Below are 21,084 nucleotides of genomic sequence, written 5' to 3' on the forward strand. Positions count from 1 at the left end.
TCAGTTAAAAATACGGGGTAACAGAAAATCCGCTGGAGGTCACATGAGAAAGCAGCAAGCTGGCCCCAGCTGATCGCTGGGACCCACGGAAACTTAGGGTGAAGCGCGTCTTCTCCCCTGGGCTCCGTCTAGTTGCTCCAGTGGTGCAGCCACACCCAGTGTTACTGCCCTTTGCTCCAGTCTGCCCCACAGGTGTTACGTTTTTTACAAAGGGAAGGCAAGGGCCTCCGCCAGCAGAAAGACCAGGCCACTCGCTTCACTGCGATGCTCGCTTTCACGTGTGGGTCTGGAACCGAACCCGCGATTTCTCTGGTACGTGCCTGCCCCCCTCGCTGCGGACATAGGTATCGAAGGATCCCACTGACAACGCGGGAAGGTAGGGTGGAATCTTCAGCAAGGGTCAGGGCAGCATTCTGCAATGAACTGGGACGATGCAGCAGGAACAGCTGTGAACGGGGAGCGTGATGGCGCGGGTGCTGGGACGCGCTCAGCGATGAGATGTCACACTCCCTGGACGCCCACCGGGGTCCGCGGGGGGCCCTGAAAACACTCCACCACGAAATCCACAGTAGAAATCCCCACACGGAGCTTGCAGTTGACCAAGAAGACATTAATAACCTCTATTTGAATGACTTCATTTGAAACTTTTTGATGAATATCTTCCAGAAAGCCAATTCGCTAAAATTTCTAATTAGGAATGAGTGAATGTTAAAAAAAAAAGTTGACAAAGTTAGTAAATTACTAGCTGTGTTAAACAGAACACTAAGATAGTATTATTAACTGTAGTATTAATTAAATATGACGACGATGACCCCACCACTACAATATAACAGGCAAAGTAGTGTAATGAGTCAGGACACGCACACAGACTCCGGAACCAACACTGGGCTCCAGCCTTGGCTCTATCACTCGTTAGCGAGGGGCCTCGCTTAGCCTCCGTCGGTCAGGCCTCCTCATCTCTGAAATGCGTGCACAGTGACACTCACCCCACGGGTTGCTCTTGGAGGGAGTGAACACGCGTGCACGTATACTCAGCCCGCACGTGGACACACGTACATATAAGCACATCGAGGTCATTTCCAATAGCACCTGGTGTGGTCTGACTCCAAGTCCATCTCTCCCCCTGCAGCCCAACCCCACAACGGAGCAGAGTGATCTTAGAACCCACATCTGATCTTCTTGCTCCCCTACTTAAAACTTTGAAGGCTTCTCCTCTCCTCAGGGTCAAGTACAAAACCTTTTATCGCAGCAGACTGGGCCTTTCACAGCCCGATTCCCACCTGTCTGGCCACTCCGGCCCCCACACTGAAAAACACCCTGTGGCCAAAACCGGCTGGGCTCCTCCAGCGGGCCACTCCCTCCTCCTCCCCCAGCCTTCACCCGTCTTCTCTGCTCACCTCACTCCCCCGCGCACACTCTCCACCAGCTTCCCATCGCATTCAGGGGAAACCGAAATCCTCAAGTGGGTCGTCGTCAAAAACCCTCACTGCCCCAAACTTAGAGGTCGTACCTTCATGTGAGAAAGGGGGCTCACGACCTGTAATTTGGTCTGCCGGTCTTTTTTTTTTTTTAAGATTTTACTTATTTATTTTTAGAGAGGGAAGGGAGGGAGAAAGAGAGAGAGAGAGAAACATCAATGTGTGGTTGCTGGGGGCTGTGGCCTGCACCCCAGGCATGTGCCCTGACTGGGAATCGAACCTGCGACACTTTGATTCGCAGCCCGCGTTCAATCCACTGAGCTACGCCAGCCAGGGCTCTGTCTGCCGGTCTTTACAACGGTGGTGGGAGCAGATGTTCTGCCATCAGGCTAGTCACCCGGGAGGAAAATCCACCACGTCCAGAGTAAACGCTGACCTGTTTGTGCGCCTCTCTGCTCTGTTTGCTGTGGGTGCGATTTTTAGTTTACGCTCATGGGAAGCAGCTGCTGGCCCAGCCGTGTAACTGTAAACAGCAGAGAAAGATATGTGTGTTTTTTTTTTTTTTTAAAGAAAACACAGGCCTGGGTGTTTTTAAGGACAGTGCTCACTTGATCTCATTATTCTGCCAGTTAATTGACAGGAAAGAGCGTCCTAATTGCTCATTAACTCTGAAGACACACCCCTGGCCTGTGTCAAGGTCGGGGAGGTCCAGCGCTCAGCAGCTGTGTGACCACGGCCGCTGGCGGGGACGGACCGTCAGCTCCACGCCGCTACAGGCCGCACATGTTTTGATTTCGGGTTCAGACAATTCTCTCTGTCACACAGCAGAACCAGGTGGGGAGTTATTTTCTCCTTCAGCTAATACCATGAGCCACACTCCTTAATTAAATAGTTTCTTGGGCTGCAAGGTTTTTTCAGCCATTGCTTATGGAAATCATGCCTGGTCGGGTTGGAATCTGCTAAAATGAACACTGATTTAAAAGGCAGATGGAGGAAGGCATTCCTTGGTGCCCTTGGCCTTCCAGCCAGCCCTGGCCCTGCGGGCAGGATGGGGTGAGCAAGAGTCTAACACAAACCAGCCACTGACGCAGGCCCCGCTCAGTGACGGCGCAGACCCCCCTCACAGCACACAAAGAAGCCCAGGGTCCCAGTCAACAGCAGTGCCCACATGCCAGGAAGCCCCGTCTGCATGCGCCCGGGACACATGAAACACCAAGGTGGTGATGATTAGCAAATAACTCGGGCTGCCAGGGGCAGGAGATGTTGCCATAACCAGACAAGGGTCATAGTGTCAAAGTCATGTTCAGACCAGGCCTGAGTTACCTAAGTTGGAGGCTCACGTCTCACCACAAAGCATCCTCTGTACGATGGTGAATCACCTGGGGTTGACATCCATCTCTGTCACAGCGCAGTGTGCCAAAGGAAGGGCTCTGCCAACCCCCAGGGACGCGGCTTATTTAAAGTTATAATGAAGACAGCTGGTGTTCTCTGCAGATGTCACTTCCTCTAGAAGACACTTATTAAACACTTTATCTCCCTTAATGTCGATGGCCCCGCTCCATTGTGTGTCGGCATCACGCTAGGTAAAAGCAAACGGCTTCCTTGTAGTCTCACTGGGCTGAGAATGAAAAACTACCAGGTTTTGGGTTGTTTCGGTTGATCCCTAAAGAATCCTGAGTGCGAGGATTCAGGAGTCAACCCACACCGTCTTCTGGCAACACAAACGGCATGCTGCAATACAAAAACTCCTTCCCACAGAAAGTGTGCCCGCCAGTCTTCTCCCTTCCGAAGGACCCAAAGGTTCGAGTCCCGACTGCCACGACAGCCTTTCATCGAGATGACGCGGGGCAGATACAAAGAGACTGTGCTTGATAGGACGCCCGGAGCTTTACGTTTTGTATACTGTCAGGGCAAACAGAGCCGCCCGGTGCCACTGTTCCTGAGTGCTGTGCTCAAGCTGCCTCAGACCAAGACAGAAGCCAGTGTGTTCTGAAACCCTTAAGAAAGAAATCATTGTGGTAGCCAGGGAGAGTGGGCTGCTGATAACAGGACCCGTTGGCCTTCTCGCCTGAAACGTGTGGGTGACTGCAGCCTAGAAGGTCTGAGAGGAGAGATAAGGAGGGAACGAAAGGGATAAGCAAAAGGAAAAGCGGAGACAGGATCTGGAGAGGGGCTAGTTAGGACCCTCGGCTCCTGCTCGGTCGCCCAGCACTCGGATGGTCTGCCTGTGGCAGCCCGAAGAGGCTGGGGGTGAGCGCCCGAGGTACAGTGTGTCATCGAGTTTCTCTGCAAATAACTTCCTAATGCCTTAAATGGGATGGGACTGGGAAGAACATCAGAGAAGAGCAAGGCTAATAGTGAATATTTTTCGCCGTGCATAGGTTTATTTTAGTAATTCTCTTTTCTTTATTAAGGTACTACCTGCTTTTGCAGAAATGTTAGAAAATGGAGTAAAGCCAAAAGAAGAAAATAGAAGTCACCGTAATCTTTTCCCTGGGAAGTAAGGATGACTGGCATCTTATTAAATATTATTCCAACCTTTTTTTATAGTGCATTTACTAGGTCTCACCAAAATGAATGTGTGTGTGACTAAGAACACGACCGAATCCTGCTTCTCCTCGGGCACACTCTGCACTCGCTTCTCCGTCTTTTTAGTGGCTGAGTACTACTCTGTATGGCGATTCATTGAACCGGGCTCCTCTTGCAGCGTGCTTAGGCCACTGGCAATTTTTCCCAAAGCATACGCTCACATTGTAATTTTAATCGGCTTAACATTTACAGCGATCTCCCTGGCTCGGCACAATTTCGGTCCTGTACCACGACCAAACCAGCTTTCAATAACACAGACGCGACACAGGACAATCTCTGGTCCCCGACTGAGAGTCAGGGGGACATGTGGATGCATATCACACAGGAATCTCTCATCTGGCTCCCTGTGGCCAAGGACAACAGCATTATAAATAGTTCCGGGTCCTTGGAGAACTACCATGTGATAAAACGAGACCACTCTGAGAGCTATTTGTGGTTCTTTAATAAACGGAAACTAACATGTGACTCTTGGTTTTTCTCGCCAGCGGCAGGGTGAATGAATAGAAACAGTGGGCGGCTCTGAGTGGGCCCGCTGCGAGAGGCAGAGACGTCAGAGCAAACCCTCACGTGAGTGACTCCTATTAACAAACACTGTTCAGTGTCGGATTCTGATGTCTTAAGGCACACGTAAAGTTGGTAAATGTCCTGGCTGGTATAGCTCAGTGGATTGAGCTCAGGCTGCGAACCAAAGCATCACAGGTTTGATTCCCAGTCAGGGTACATGCCTAGGTTGCAGGCCACGGCCCCCAGCAACTGCGTATTGATGTTTTTCTCTCTCTCTCCCTCCCTTCCCTCTCTAAAAATAAATAGATAAAATCTTTTTTAAAAGTTAGTAAATGTATTCTTTTTTTGTTATGAACTATTTATTTTCTCAAAGGAAAACTATTGGAGAAAAATTGAGTCCTATTTAAATTAGCTATGCAAATATCCTTAATTGGAGTGTGTCCACATTAAAACAATATTTTAAAACTCATATTCTACAACTTTTTTATTTTAAAGATTTTTATTTATTTATTTTTAGAGAGGGAAGGGAGGGAGAAAGAGAGAGAGAGAGAAACATCAATGTGCGGTTGCTGGGGGCCATGGCCTGCAACCCAGGCATGTGCCCTGACTGGGAATCGAACCTGCGATGCTTTGGTTCGCAGCCCGTGCTCAATCCACTGAGCTACGCCAGCCAGGGCATATGCTACAATTTTTGATAGAAACAAATAACAGCCCAGTGGGCTACTGACGGCTGTCCGCAGTAAACGTTTCTGGGGAGTGTGCCCTGTGATGCAGGCTTCCTGTATAAGAAGGGCATTCTTTCCCTGCACGAACTATTTGTTTCACAATTTTTAACTCCTGCCAGGAATTTTTGCTTAACTCCCCTCCCCCCGCAAAAAAGAACTTAGCCAGTCATCTATCTACCAGTAAAGAGAGCAGTAAAGGCAATGTCCGTGTTAATCCATAAGCAATACAGTCTTTCCAATTTAGCTAAGACTGCTCTGTCCTGGCTATACCCACCTCAGAGATTTCCGTTTTCTGAAATCAGGATGGTGATAATAGAATAGGTGAGCATGGTCTTCTTTTTTGGTGTTCATCCCTTAGAACACAACCCTGGGCAACTCATTTAATTTCTCCATACCTTTGTTTCACAATCAAAAATAAGGAAGAGAATCACAAATGCGTATTTCGTCGGACTCTGTGTGGGTGTGTGGACCTTTCTAGCAGAGTAACCAATGGGAAAGAGGCACTTTATGCCCAATGGACTGGGAAGAATTTCTCCAGAACATTTACAGAGGTTTTTTTGTTTGTTTGTTTGTTTGTTTTGTTACCTGTGTGATGGGTCGCTGCCAGGGGGGCACCGCACATGTTAGGTGATTCTTCGCTGGGTGGTGGGGTCATCGGATATTTCCGTCTTCCTTCGCTGGTTTTTACTGTCCCCGGTGAACGTGGGTGGCATTTGAAGGGGTTCAGGGCAGGCCTGCCCGTGACGCGCCGCTTTGGCAGCAGGCTGCTTCAGGCTGAACTGAGACCAGTGGGCTCACGCAGAACTCTGCCCCTCCTCAAAGAATTGAAATGGAAGCTGGCCCGTCATAAGAGTTATTACCAAAAATAACCTGTCAGGTCCTGTCTGTAGGGAAGGACACGCTTCTAATTACTGAACATCTGCTCGTATCATCCAGTAAACGATCTCCCTCCCCCTGTCACCCCGGGTGCCTGTCCTCAGCTGCAGCTCAGAAGGCCATACGTACTCATTTCCCTTTCTGTCTCACGACCTCTCGTGGATGTGGGGTCTCTGATTCTTGTGTGTAGGGGGGGTTCCCATATATGCATATGTAATGAATATGGTTCTTTTCTTTGGTTAATCTGCCTCATGTTGATGTGATTATTAGACCAGCCAGAGGACCTAGAAGGATAGAGAAAAATCCACCCCCCAGTACTTGTATATGCAGAACAACAAATGCTACCCAAATCTAAAAGAGCAGAAGAGGTGAGCTCAGGCAACACTTGTCTCAGGCCCTCCTCGGGGCACACCTCGTGCATTGAGAATGGGACTTCCAGGAAAGGAGTCGAGAGCTGTCCATACCTGTGGCAAAGCAGGGGCAGAACCACAGGGCCACGACAGCGCACACCCACCAGGTGTCAGCACAGGCATCCGAACCCGCTCTCACGCTGTCACCTGAGGCCAGGTGGACTCTGCCCCTGCTGATAGGGGCACGCTGAGAGGCCACCTGCAGTCACATGCAGAAGGCTGATGCAGCAGCTCGCCTGGGGTTCAGCTCTGAGCCCCGGTTCTTTCTAGGAAACGTGGCCCCTTCCAGGGAGGTCCTGACTCCCTGGCCTCTCACACCTGGGGAGCCCAATCTACTTCACTCCTGCCTGCCCAGCTCGGGACACTGTCCGCAGTAAAGGGGCCACAGTTAACAGATAGATATAGGTAGATACAGATACAGATACAGATATAGATATAGAGGTATAGCTATAGATCGTGATGGAACAATAAACCTCTTGGCTTCTCCAAGTCTGTTTTCTCATCGTCTAAGATCAAGTGTTAAGTATGGCAACATCAGCCAGTGCCAGCACAGTATCATAGTTTCTGTTTGAAAATGGTGCTGCCTTCTCCTGTTCTCCATCAACAACTTAAAAAATCATTTAAATAAATTACTCACAGGATCAAAGCAGCACACCTTGTCTCAAGACTCACAGTGCAATCACGTGCTTCATACGCTCAACAGCGTGGCCCCTTGAGGACACCAAAAATGTTATGTGCACTTTCAGTGTGCACCTACACTGCTCAGAAAAGGGTTAGAAAGGCTTGAATAGAAAGAGAACAAAATCGTATTCCCTAGCCCTGGCTGGCATAGCTCAGTGGATTGAGCACGGGCTGGGAACCAAAGTGTCCCAGGTTCGATTCCCAGCCAGGGTACCTGCCTGGGTTGCAGGCCATAACCCCCAGCAACCGCACATTGATGTTTTTCTTTCTCTCTGTCTATCTCCCTCCCTTCCCTCTCTAAAAATAAATAAATAAAATCTTTTAAAAAAATTGTATTCCCTGAAAACATCAGCTCCTAAGTCTACAAAACAGTCTGGGTCTTCCCCTAAAAAGAAGAAAAAAAAAGAAAAGAAAAAAAGAAAAGAAGGTACCGTTTCACTGTGTCTCATACGTGAGTTCAGATATGTTGGGATAGAACCTTCTTCACACCCTCCATTGTTCGAGCAACAGGAATGGATGTTCCACTGCAGGTTTAAGGCACGATCTGACATCTCTCTTCCAAATGAATACATTTTATAAAAATGACGAAGAGTGTCTTCATCGGGCCTATAGTTTAGTTTTCTCCAATTTGATCTTATTAAACACTGTATACACACATTATAAGCTCTCTGAAACTAAAAACTGTTTGGATGACTTGAGTGTGCAGATGCTCGCGTATGAGCAAACGCGACAGTCTATAGAATTCACCTGTAACTCAGGGAATCGTAGCTGCCGAAGTGGAGACGTCCACAGCCGGGTCCGGGAGGCGATCTACTCCTTTCACAAGTTCCTACATCTCCCAAACCTAATACGTTGGCTAACGGAAGCGAAGTCAGTCCCTTAAATCTCCTGTCATTCGCCGAAAAGAATAATGTGTTTAGCCTGAGAGTCAAGGACAAGATTTACTCATTTCTGTAGCCGGCAATGCTTAACAGTATTAGACCCACACACACACACGGGGCGCAAACAGGGATTTGCTGGCGAACAGAACGGATAATCCAGAGCAACAGGACGAGTGTGCAGGACGGCACCGCTGAAACACCCAAGACCTGGCAGCGTGCGGACAAGAGGCCACTGCTGTGGGGAGGGGAGGGGTGGGGTAAATGGTCATGGAAAAAAATACGACAACAAATAAACTATTTAAAAAAAAAACAATCTGGTAGCTCCAAATCAGTCTCCCTTGTGAAGGGGAGGATGTTAGGGACAGGGGAGAGGGGAAGGAATTCAAGTTTTGTTTATAGTTTTATTGCTAAATCTATGTATTAGCCTCTGAATAATGCCTTTCAATAAATGGTGATTGTGGGGGTGGGTGGCAGAGAAAAAAGCTATACATTAATTCCCACCTAACTATGGATGTCCATTTCCCAATATGTTCAAACTTCATGTGTCATGTTTGTTTTATTATTTTAGCAATGGCTGGGCTATAGTTGATATTTTTAGACGATAGAACCTAAACAGAAGCCTGCTCCTTCCCAAGAGGGATCTAAACAGAACCCCTCATTTCATTGTTTCTCTTTCTGGCTGGCAGGGTCCCATGCTGGGTCGCATGCTGGGTCACAGGTCTGAAACAGTGTGTGCTCATGTATCTTCACGTGCAGAACTTCACGTTCAGGTGCAGTCTCGAACAGCTGCCTTGACTCACTGAGACGATATCTTCAGCACAGACAGTGGCAAGCAAGAACCAGCCATCGAAAGGAAGTGGTCTTCTGCAACGGAACTGCTTTTAGATAACCTGGCACGTTTTTCTTACGGAGAAGGTGTTCCTGGGGGAACACACACCCAGCTCCGTGCTTTTAACAAGAAAAAGCTAAGTGGCCGCACAGAACGAGCAGTCTGCCCTGGCCTGCCGTGCCCCTGGGAGGCCAAGCCAGCCAGCCAGCCAGCCAGCCAGCCAGCCAGCCAGCCAGCCGGGGGAACTTGCGCATGATCAAAACTGCCAACCGCTGCGTGGCACCTGCACAGCCAGCCTCGGAAGGCTCCTCTCACCAAGCAGCTGAAGGAGACGCCCCCCTCTAACCCAGGCAGTTACTGACCGGGGTCTGCTGCAGCCGGTCATGCGACCCCATCCTCCCGAACTGATCTTTCATCTGTAAGTTCTGAGACGCCTACGGCACAGAACTCACCAATGTTCCTCCTCTTTCCCAAATCCTGCCTCACTCCACCAACGCCCCTCTGACTCGGTCCATGACCGCAGAACAACGGGACTTTTTCAAAGGGCCTTCGAAGGGCACCCAGTACAACTCCTTTGTTATAATAATAACAGTAAAACAAAGGTCTGGTCAGACTCGGTGACGCGCCCTCCAGTACAACCAAGCGGTGAGCCAGGGCTGCAGCTCAGCCCCCTGCAGGTCCCCCCTTGCCTCCGTGCGTGGCTCCGTGAAAGAGTGAAACAACACGAGCATAACTTATTCCGTTTTCTCCAAAGTTTCTCTATAACATTAAAGAAACGAGACGAATGCCTCCTTTCTATACCTTGGTGTAGCTTCCGCAAAAAAGAATACGTACATTCACTCAAAATGTATCTCAGACGGTCCCTAGGCACACATGACACCTATCCACAGGATTCAGAGATGTTGTCGAACGATCTGCTCACAACAGAAGAACCGGATGCTAATGAGACCAGCATACTGTTTGCCAGGATGGCTTCCCTGGCCATTGTGCCTCTCAGGCCTGCGAGACAAAGCCGCAGCCAGCCCCAGTCTGCAGCGAGCTGCCGCGCCGGCTCCCATATGGCTAACGGGCAACCCCGCCTGCACGGAGTGGGGTGGGGGCGGGGGCGGGTGAGGACCGCTGGGTCTGCACCAGACAGCCAAGTGTGTGTGTGGGGGGGGGGGGGGGGGCGGTGTTTGCCTTTCAGAGGAGTCTAAGCAAAGCCGCACGAGTCACTCCACGTGTCAGTAAGGTCCCCAGCTTCACCCCAGTGCCCGGGCTCCAGGCTGGCAGACAGAAGTTTCAAAGGACACGGCTTTGTACCCAGCCACCAGCTGAACTTGATGGCAGGCTATTAAAAAAAAAAAAAGGCACAAATTACCCATGGAAGGATGTCGGGAGGGGGAGAGGAACATGCAAAGAGCTAGTGTTCCTAGCTGGCATCTGCCTTTTGACTCGAAGAAAGAGATGGCCCCTTTCCAACATTTTTCTGTTACTGTGGTATCAGCTGCCTCTTGGACCCGTTTAGAACAGCCAAGACTGCCAACAGAACAAGACAAGATTTCTGTTACTCCTGGTAGTGTGCAAGCCCCTTGCAATAACAGGGATTTCGATATTTCTCCTAGAAAGGCGACTTCCATGTTATCAATCCCAGCAGGAGCCCCAGGACTCGAGATTACAGCCAGGTACCCTTCAGAAGTATGACACCAGCCAATTCCAAGGTTAAAAGGGTGCTGGTTTGATTCTTTCATTTACTCTCCTAATATCTTTAACTGAAGAACAGTTTGAAACTAATTGGTTCTGGATGTTTCTTGCTAAACGGGCATGCTACCAGATGAATTTCTATCAGCTGGCCCTTTCAAATCTCAGCATTGTTGGTTAACGATTACACTATCTTTTCACTCTGAAAACTGGGACTCAAAGGGAAACAATGAAGCGTTTACCCAGCCTTTTTAAAAAGGGCTACAGATTCTACCTACTTCATGAGGAAAAGCTCTTTAACTTTAAAACGACAACAACAAAGACCTAGTCAATAGATGTACCAGGAGTGATAGATTCAAGACGCAATGAAGAGCAGGGACAGCTTCCGGCTTCCGGCTTCCGGCTTCCACTTGGGGTGGAGACAGCTGGAGAAAGCGTCCCTTCCATCCTTACAACAGACACAAACACTGGACAATCTGCAAATGACTTTTCCAGAGCCCGTCAGAGAGCTGGGACAGCGGGGCACCCGACGAAACAGAAGTCTAGAACGCCACTGGAGCTCTGGCTGTCCTTGGACACAGTGCAGGATGCTCACGACAGGACGGTGGCCCAAACCTTTAACAAACTGCTCCAGTGTGAGCTAGCAGGAGAACACAGAATACATTCACAGGCTGCGTAACACAGGACACAAAGGAATTCACACCCGCTTTCGGCCCTTCTCTGGACCTCACAAAAGAGACCAGAGGAAGTGTCCTTCATCATTCCTGTGGAGGGAGCATCAGCCACGGCAGGGGAGGTCTGAATCAAAGGCTGCCTTGGTCCCTCTCCCCATGCCCTCCCTCCAGATCAAAGTCCTTAAATGACAGGGAGAAAGGTGCAACAAAACACAACACATCTCTAAACCTGGGGGAGGTGCAGGAGCACCTCCAGACGCAGGGACGCAGTGACCGTCTGACACTAAGACTAATGCTGCAATCGCTCTGTTGTACACCTGAAGCTAGTAACGTGAAATCGTGTGCCAATTATCCTTAGTTTTTAAAAAAGCCTTAGTTTACTCTATACAGAAAGAGAACACACATATTGAATGGGAGGGGAGGGGGGATCACAGCATAGCTCCCACTTGACTCCCGCTGCCAGACTCCAAAGCAGGGACCAACAAGAAACAGCAGTGTGCTCCACGGGGACACAGCAGGGGAGTGGGCCGAGAACCAGACCCCTACTCCACCGTACCCGAGTTCCGGGGCAGAGAAGACATGAGGAATTGAAGTGCAAGCAAGCTCTGAGAAAACCCCTCTGGCGAGTCAGCCCCCGCTGGAAAGCAAGGTGACACTGGAGGAACTGGAAGTCTTTGGTGCTCTGAAGGCACCCAGAAATACTCCTAGTAACCAAGGGTGCACGGCACAGGCAATCGGTGTGATACAGGGGACCCAAGCAACACGAACACCCCATCCGCGGAGCTGTTTTCAGCACCTCTGTGGAATGTGCCCCCCAGCGAGGGCAGGACACAGACTTTCCGGCGCCCATATTATCAGCACCAGGATGGACCGTACGACATCACGACCAGCTGATACTCATCCTGAGGGTGCAAACCTGCTTCGCCTTCGAAAATCAAAATAAGTTAGCGTGCCAATAGAGCCAAGAAGAGAAAGTATATAATAATCTCAACAAACACAGAACTCTTTTTACAAGTACTATTTATAATGGATCATAGCTCTCTATCCAAAAAAAGAAAGTAATACTTAGGTATAAATCTAAGAATATATATGTAAGATCTCTATGTTCAAAATGTAGTGGCATGAAAATATAATTACTACACAATACTGAGTGAAAAAATGTAAGGTACAGAATAGTAGTGCACTATATGGCCAGAATTTTATATGATAAACTCAAACCAAACATTTTTCCATAGAACAAAAAAAGCTAAAAAATACTAAAGGTCTTTCAAAAATGTCTCCTTGGTTTCTCATTCTTAACCAGACACTGACGAAGTGTTTCAAGGAAAACCTCATTGCAAGTCAGATAAACCTAATCGAAGACTTCACTGGAAGTCAGCTCTGGCCGCCCCCAGTTACTGTGTGACACCCTTCAGGAAGGCTCTTCCGGCCAGCTTCCTCGGAACTGGGTCCATACGCTCTAAACATCGCTCGCTGGAAGTGAAGTTTCGGGTCGAGCACGTTTGGGGAGCACGGCATTAATGACCGGGTCTCCTGACCGCAGAGCCCGTTTGAACGGTCTGCACACCAGTGTCCTTCGGGGTCTTCCGGGGGTACAGCTTGCAGAGTTTCCCAAAGCCATCTGAATGCAGAACTGGTGGAGGGAGGAGGGAGGAGGGAGGGGGAGGAGCAAGGAGGCAGAGGAGAGAGCTGCTTGGGTGACCTCTGACAGCAGGTGACCGACATCACGCTACTTGGCTTCTAAGTAACTGAGTGTTCCCGTCCCGAGAATAAAGGCCACTCTGCCGCCGGACCACAGCACCGCTGGCCACATCAAAGAAAGCTCAGTCATTTCCCTGACCACACCGAGTATCTGGTCCAAACACAAAATTCCCCAGTTTTCTCAAAAAAATGTCTTCTAGAGCCAGTTTTTAGAGGTTCTCATGTCACATTCGGTTATCTCCTTTTAACATAAAAACCACATCCTGCTTTTTTTCACAACACTTCCCCCCCCCCCCCCCCCAGGGAAACCAGTCTCACTGAATTGTGGAAATCCGGGTTTGTCTGGTCGTTTCTCCACAGTGCTGCTGTTCACTGTTCTGCTATCCCAAGCATTTCCTGCACAGTGACACTCACAGGGGATGACTTAATTAGAGGCAGGGCAACCGTTTTTAGCAGGGGCACGTCCTCCTGATGCTTTGGCCCACATCTTGCATCCGATCGGGGTCAGACACATGACATCAGGTCATCCCACTGATAACGCCGCTGTGTGTGTGGTCGCCGGGTCCAGGGGGCGGCAGCCAGCGCTCCCCGCCACGAAGGTGCATTTCCCCTCGGCCATGAGAGTGTGCTGGGAGGTGACGCTATCTCACCGAATGAACGTCCTGTTTCTTCACAACTTCCTCCAGATCTTTGATGGTCTTTGCAAGACTGTCGGTTACTTCACTGGGTCCCCTGTTAATTTTTATTTACCTCTTTTAAAATTTCTTTTGACTCACACTTACTCTTGCGGTGTTGGCGAGCGCAAAGAGTTGTGTGCCTCTACCATGACCATCCCCACACAGAACAGATCCGTCACATCAGAAAGTCTCCTTGCACTGCCCTTCGATGGTGCTATAGACGGTTTTGTCCGAAGTCCACGCTGAGCCGCTCTGCCCGGCTCTACTTAGCCCATAATGGTTCCTATCTTGCCTAGCAGTGACTCAACTCCTGTGGGTATCGGAATAACCACGAGAACTGGTTACAATGCAGGCGCTGGGGCCTACTGCCCAAGTCTAGGACTCCAAGGCCAGGGCAGGCTTCTGGTGACCGTGATACGGGCAGTCCCTCTGGCTGCATGTGGTGTGCTGACTGCAAGACTGGCCGAAATTCCGGACCTCACCTGTCCATGCTCTTGGCAATGCAGCATTGCAGCTTTTCCTACAAAGAGGTGGGGCCGACTTCCCCAGCCCATGCACCTGGACTGGGCTGGACTTGTTTAGGCAACAGGACACAGTGGGGCTGACGATGCGTCAGCACCGGCCTGGCTGGTTCCCACGCTCCCCTGGGGCCTTTACCCCAAAGGCCTGTGGAGGGGCCCAGGCTGGCCTGCTGGACGGGGTGTCCGGTCTGACCCCTGCCATCACCTCAGACAACGGCCGGGTGGGTATGTCCACGAGGCCGTTGGAGAGCAGCCGGCCCTGGCTGACTGGTGCAGATGCCTTAGCACACCAGCCAAGACCACACAGGCCTGGTGCCGCTGGTTCACACGCTCAAGAGCCAGAAGGAATGTTTATTGTTTCAAGCCACCTGTGTTACTGTGATTTGTTACACAGTATTAGCCGACTATACACCGTAGTTCTTAGACTCTTCCCCTGAGAAATAGTCCTTTATCTCTCCCCGTCCACTTTCCCTTGCCAACATCGTAGCTTAAGCTCTCACGTCTTGTTCCTACCGCAGCAGTCTTCCGGCTTGGCTCCCCACTTGCTGTCATTCCCCACCTGCACGCACACTGGGACATGCGAAGGAGCACGCTGAGGCCGTATTCCTTAAAGTCACACACCACATTGCGGTAATTTACGTATCCCTGCATCTGGCATGACGCCTGGTGCCTCCCACAGGTGCTCAGCCCTTGTCTGCTGACTGCCTGCTGCCAGACTGGTGACACACAGCCTTGACCACATCGCTGCCCCGGGCAGAGCTCTGTGGGCATTGACACCGGATGCCGATCCACCTTCCGCCTGGCCTGTCCACCGCCAGGACCTGCGACCAGGCCCCAGCTTCGCTCCTCACTCTTCTCCCCGTACTTCTCTTAACGCTCCCTCCAAAAGTGAGGGCTGGCCACGCCCCCACTTCTGTGTCTGTGCAGCTACCGACTCCCGCCTGCAAGGCCCTTCCGCATCTCTGCACGCCCTACACATTCCTGGGGGCCCACGGAGATGTCTCCTCAGCAGTGACAGGCTGGCAGCGCTTAGCCTGAGCCTCTCTCAGGCACCTGACACTACGGATCCCTCGGCGGGAGGGCACCTAGCAGGGTCCCCCTCCCAGAGACTGTGAACTTTGTGAGGACAGGTTCCATCTTTTGCCTCTCTGTAGTCACTATGGTACCGACCGCAGCCCATGAAACAATAGGACCTTAATTAATGCTTGTGGAGGGGGTGGGTGATTTTTAGTCACCACTAAAATAGTAACAACAGTAACACCCAAACTCGTGAGCCAAAACAACAGCAGAGACGGCAAAATAAACGCAGTGGTTTTCATCTATCAGTTTGTAAGAGCGTCTTCTGGAAAGTCAGTTAAAAATCCGAATTCCTGGACTCTGCCCAAAGAGGGGATGGTCCAGGGGGTCAGGTGGAGCCCCGAGTTTGCATGCACATCGAGCCCTCTGAGTGACTGCCAGGGAAGTTTGTGGGCAGCCCCAACGGCCAGGGACATGCAGCCTGCTCTTCAGACATGAGTCCCAAAGCAAACCCCTCCTTGTGCACCTAAGGATTTTTTTTTAAAGTTTCCTGACTTCAGTTCCAAAGCCCTGAGTGCAGCAGGCCTATAAAAAGAAGCACTTGAACAACACACGCAGTCTGGCACCTTGTGAGCGCAGGCCGTGGGGAGCAGGGCATCGCACCCCGTTCTCTGCAGTCACGGTGCACGCACTGTCTCACCTGCATAGCCTTTGCATAAACCGTCTCAAGTTTAAGTGGCTGCAAACAGTCCTTTTTCAGAACATCTCGCCCTGGGAGGTACGTTTTCAAGTAAGTGAAGGGTGCACAGCCCCTACCTTGGTCCCAGAGGCTGGCCCGCAGCGCCCTCTCCAGCTGCTCCTCCTCGCTCAGGCCTGCTGTGTACGCGTCGTAGCTCCGGGGCACCTCTTCCCGGGGGCCCTCCCTGCCATGAGGGTAATAATGCTGGTACCCAGAGTAGCCTGCGGGCACAACGAACAGGGGACAGGACATGGTCACAGACTCTTTTCACGCTTCCAGTTTTGTAAGCAAAGGAAACAATTCCTGTCCTTACGCTGGGTATGGTAATAATTATCCCCAAAATAAGAACAGGTGGCAGGTGGAGAATTCCCCCGTGAGGGTGGGTGGTGACCGCCCTGTCACTGCAGTGCACCCTCAGAGCTCGGCAAGGCGCTGGGCATGGGCTAGCCCTTACATGCTGAAGGGGAAGAAGGTGTTGATTTAGAAGGTGGTCAGTGAGTGGTACTGGAGAGGGGGCCCGGAACGCGCTAAAGACAAATCAATGAATTCTTTGAGCTCAGAGCTAATTCATACTTGGGGCATTTTCACTGACGTCCTGATGGTGGCAGACAGGGGGGCGGTTGGAACGACAGTGGATGACACCTTCCTGTCCAGTGGCTGTTGGCCATGGGGGGCAGGCTGACATCTACAGACATCCCACCCTGTACAGACATCCTGCCGCCAGGTGCGATGCTCCGGGCAGCGATGAGTCTGTTGAGACAGACGAGCCACTGTCTCTGTCAGTGGAATCCCCATCAGAGACCACGGTTGCTATTACTTTTGAGAAATCGGTTACAGGTAAAATGCGAGAAGAGACCCGGCCGTTAAATAATGCTTCGGCACCCAACTTAGACACCACGTGAATAAAGGCCAATTACGGAGCGAAGCACACTTCTGCAAGGTCATTAACATCGGTCTTTTCCACTCAGTTTGGGTTTACTCCTTGCATTCTCTTTAATCACCCGCTTTTCCGGAATTCACTTGGAAGAGATTTTTTTTCCCCCATAGAAAAATACCAATCTAATTCTGGTGTAATGGGAGAGAAGTAATAGTCTGTTTTACTTTTTTCCTTTCTTTTATGCCCTTTGAAGATGTTTCAAATGTTTAATTTTTGTGCTTTTTCTTGTTGATGAAAATTCCTTTCACTGTGAGTCTTGTGTCATGTGTCACCCGATCAGCCAAAATCACAGGACGTGCTTGGGTGTGAATACGCTTCTGATTGCTTTAATAAGGCTACAGGAAAAAGACCCGCCATCAGGCCAAGGCCAGGAACACTGCTGAGTAGACTCTGGTAAACTGATCTCTCATATTCGGAATTTTTGATCATTGGTCCTGAAGCTATTTTAAACCTCCCTATTGTGTCCGTCATGAACAAAAAGCTTTCCTAATATACGAGACGGAGAGGGGAAAAAGTTTCACTATTCCCCGTAAGAACTTTCAGGCACTCCAAAAGTCTCTCTTTTCCTATGAACAATGCAATGACAATGAAACACCCCCATTTAGCTTCAGCCGACATTCCAACGCAGTGGCGTGTGTTTGTTAAGAGTGTTTGTCACGCGTCTGTGCCTGCGAGTTCCGCTTTTGCAGCAGCTGCCCCGAGACACACTCGACGCCCTGTACAGCCACCACGTCACAGTGAGCAACTCGGTGGCCTCCGTGTGTTTGTGGAGTTGGGCCATCAGCACCGCAGTCAAGTCGAGAACATTTTTTATCACCTCTCGCTCCCAAGAAACCTGTAGCCTTTAGCTCTCACCCCCAGCACCCTTCCCAGCCCTAGTGAACCACTCATCCACTTTTCTGTTCCTAGAACTATGCCTATTCGGGATGAGTATGTAAAGTGAGCCATCTGATGTGTGGTGTTTTGTGTCTGGTTTATTTCACTTAGCGTCCTGTTTTCAAGGCTCACCCACGTGGTGGCACGGACCGGCACCTCATTCCTGCTCATGGCCCGGTAACATTCCACTGTGTGAACGTACCACATTTGGTGTATTCATTCACCAGGTGGCAGACATTTAGGTTATTTCTACCATGTAACTACTGTGAATAATGCCGCTGTAAACTCTCTGTACAAGCTTCCTTGTGGACGTGTGTTTTCACTTCTCTTGCATGCATACTAGGAGGGGAATTGCGGGTCCTGTGTTAGTCTTGTGTAATGCCAGAAACTGTCAGAACGTTTTCCAGAGCAGTCGCACCATTTTACACTCACACGGCCATAGATATGGGTGCAGAATTCTCCGCATCCTCACCAGCACCCGGTGTTGTCTGTCTATTTAACGAGAGCCGTCCTGGTGGGTGTTAAGTGGTGACCTCATTGCGGTTCTGATAACTAACGAGGTGCGGCATTTCTCCACCTGCTTATTGGCCACTAGTGTGTCTCACTGAGGGAAATGTCCCTTCAGAGCCTTTGTCTAGTCTTACCAATCAACACCACACTTTTCGATCTTGCAACCAGTTTACTGACTGTCCTTGAATGTCACAAAAATGAATGGTTTTAATAATAATAAACTTGTACTGTATTTTTTTGGAGGGGGTGCTAATTCTGACAATCCTTGCTCTGAATGTCATAAAAATTAGTGAGAATTACTAACTACCTCCAGTAACCCAACTTCCACGTCCTCTCTCACATGTTTCCCATGTCAGAATATTATTAACATTATAGCATTCAGGACGGGAGAAAAATATAAGTAAGTTTCACAAAGCCTCACCATGGTTTAGAGATGACGTGGAATCTGGACACAATTTTAAATGTGGATGCCGTTCCTCAAATCGGTCTCTGCACCATAGAACTATCGGAAAAACTCAGTTCCTAGCCCTGCAGATCACACCCACCAGCGTGCTGCATATCCGGGGAGTACAGGAGCCTGGGGCATGGCTATAAATCTTGCTTTTATGCTACACACACACACACACACACACACACACACACAGAAGACAACTTCCATGTCAGGACAGACCATCAACACACAATCAATGTATGTACTTCACAAAGGACAGGAGAGGGGACAACCATTGGAAAACATAACAGACTGTTTATGGATAAGTCACCGAATACCATGCGAGGCTTCAGCAGTCCCTGAACAGAGACACTGTCCCGTTCCCTAAGAGTGCCAATTACTCTACTGCAACAAAAATGCACATTGGGCACTTCCCCATATGGCTCATTACCACTGTCAAAGCCCCTGGGGAAAGTCATTCTGTCGTGGAAGGTCTACGCAGCTTTCCTACCTCTCTGCCCTCAAACGTGTCAGCCAATTCGAAATCCCAAATAACCCAGGAGCTCCACACGCCCATCTTGCACGGATATCAGAACTACCGCCTACATCTGTAGAGTTTTAACCTCCAGGTAAGTTTGTTATGATTTCAGGCAACATTTTCTTTACACATAAAACCCTTTTTCTTCACGTTATTTCTTAAAACAACAACAACCCAGCCTTAATCAAATAAAGTCTACAACTCTAAACATCTGAATATTATAAAATCTAATTCGGGACTTGTCAGACAAAACATGGGGAGAGAGAAAGAGAAAAAGTTTTAGTGCCTTAAGTCAAAAAGATTAGCGTGGTTAAGGGTTCTATATCATCAGTCATAAATCATCAACAGGACCCAAGCTCCCATCCCTGTCTAGTACCATGAGGCCAGGTCTCCTAGGACCACAAATTTTCCACAGCTGTTCTGCTGGGCCAATCAGATACTTTTCAATCTTCATAATAAACATGGCTGGGAAAAACCTAACAATCAAACACTTAAGATAAATAAGTTTAAATTATATCCTGCGATGAATACTAGTTTAATATTCTTTTGTAGCTATATACTTTGGCTCTGGAGTAAAAGGGATTCTGGTTATCATTATGCTCTTAACTATTCCTCCATCTGTTCTTCATACACATACCAGGACTTCACGGCGAAAGAGATCAAGAAACACCACCGAGATGAGAGAAATTGGTAGCAGCTTTTTAAACATTCATGAGGTTCTTTGGTCTCTGAAGGCTTTTTCAGCGAAGGACGGCCACGGTCAGAATAAACCGCTACTTGCAAGAGACACATATGCTCCCATCGAAGTTCCCTCGGTGACCCTGAACTTGGCCACCTGGCCTGGTGTTGCTCCGCCTTTGAAGAAACCCAGTCCCTTCCGAGGAAGGAATATAAATACGGTGATCTCACAGGGGACGCGTGGAGAGGTAAAGGGGCTTTTATTCTTGCTTTTAGTTCCCTGGTCTGTGTCTCTGCTGTGCATAAGCCTCTTCCTCTCGAAGCAAGAAAGCGGCAGCTCACCCCCCGCCCCCTGCTTTTTTAAAGTAAGTGCAATAGAAAGGGAAGAAAAGACAATAAGGGGAACCGCTCTATTTTGTAAGGTTAAGTCAGCAGAACGCCCATCTCGTATCCTTGTCCAACAGGAAAAGCAGGGGCTAGGAACCACAGACCTGCGTTTTCAGTCCTAGTTCTATTCATTCCTAACAGCCTCTTTGACTTTGGCCAAGTTACTTCACCTTTCTAAACCTCTGTCCCCAGCTGTCCCATGAGACACTAACACTGGGTAATCTGCGGCAGCCTGCGCCATGTCTGTGCATTACTCTTTTCGTCCAGGGGACCATTCCTGTTTCTCCGGGGAGCTGTCAACAGTGAAGCAGGAGAAAAGCCCCTTTTCTCTAGCCACTCCAAGGTGTTAGAGGCCGTGTCGCCTGTGCAGCGGAGAGAACCGAGTCAGCCGGAGGAGGGGAGCCGTCACGGGGGGCAGAACTGAAGTGGTCTCCCCACCCAGCCCAGCTGAGTCGCGCAGGCCCATGAAGCCTGCTACCCTGAAGTCAGTGTGAACTGCGCTGCCTGCCCGACAACCAGAAGGGCCCAGCGCCCCTGTAGATGACTGTGCAGTCCACCCTTGGACAATGCTGGGGTTCGGGGTACTTATCCCCCACCCCATGCAGTCAGAAACCTGCACATCCCTTTCAACGCCCCCAAAACTTAACTACTAATTGCCCCCTGCTGACCGGAAGCTTTATCATTAACATAAACAGTTGATTAACACGTATTTTGGATGTTATGTGTATTACATATTGAACTCTTACAATAAACTAAGTTAGAGAGAAGAAAATGTTATTAAGAAAATATGAACGAAAAGATGTTTA

General features: G+C 49.6%; 1 protein-coding gene across 1 annotated transcript in view; it reads right to left on the reverse strand.

The window, feature by feature from the left end:
* The window catches only part of RHBDD1 (rhomboid domain containing 1), a 105,665-nt gene that overhangs the window by 20,200 nt on the left and 64,381 nt on the right, over window positions 1-21,084 (reverse strand). The window contains exon 6 of the mRNA XM_028510603.2: window positions 16,000-16,143. Within this exon, the coding sequence (XP_028366404.1) occupies window positions 16,000-16,143 (144 nt within the window). The remainder of the gene's footprint in view (window positions 1-15,999; window positions 16,144-21,084) is intronic.

Source organism: Phyllostomus discolor, chromosome 4 (genome assembly GCF_004126475.2).
Source record: "Phyllostomus discolor isolate MPI-MPIP mPhyDis1 chromosome 4, mPhyDis1.pri.v3, whole genome shotgun sequence".
Lineage (NCBI taxonomy): Eukaryota > Metazoa > Chordata > Mammalia > Chiroptera > Phyllostomidae > Phyllostomus > Phyllostomus discolor.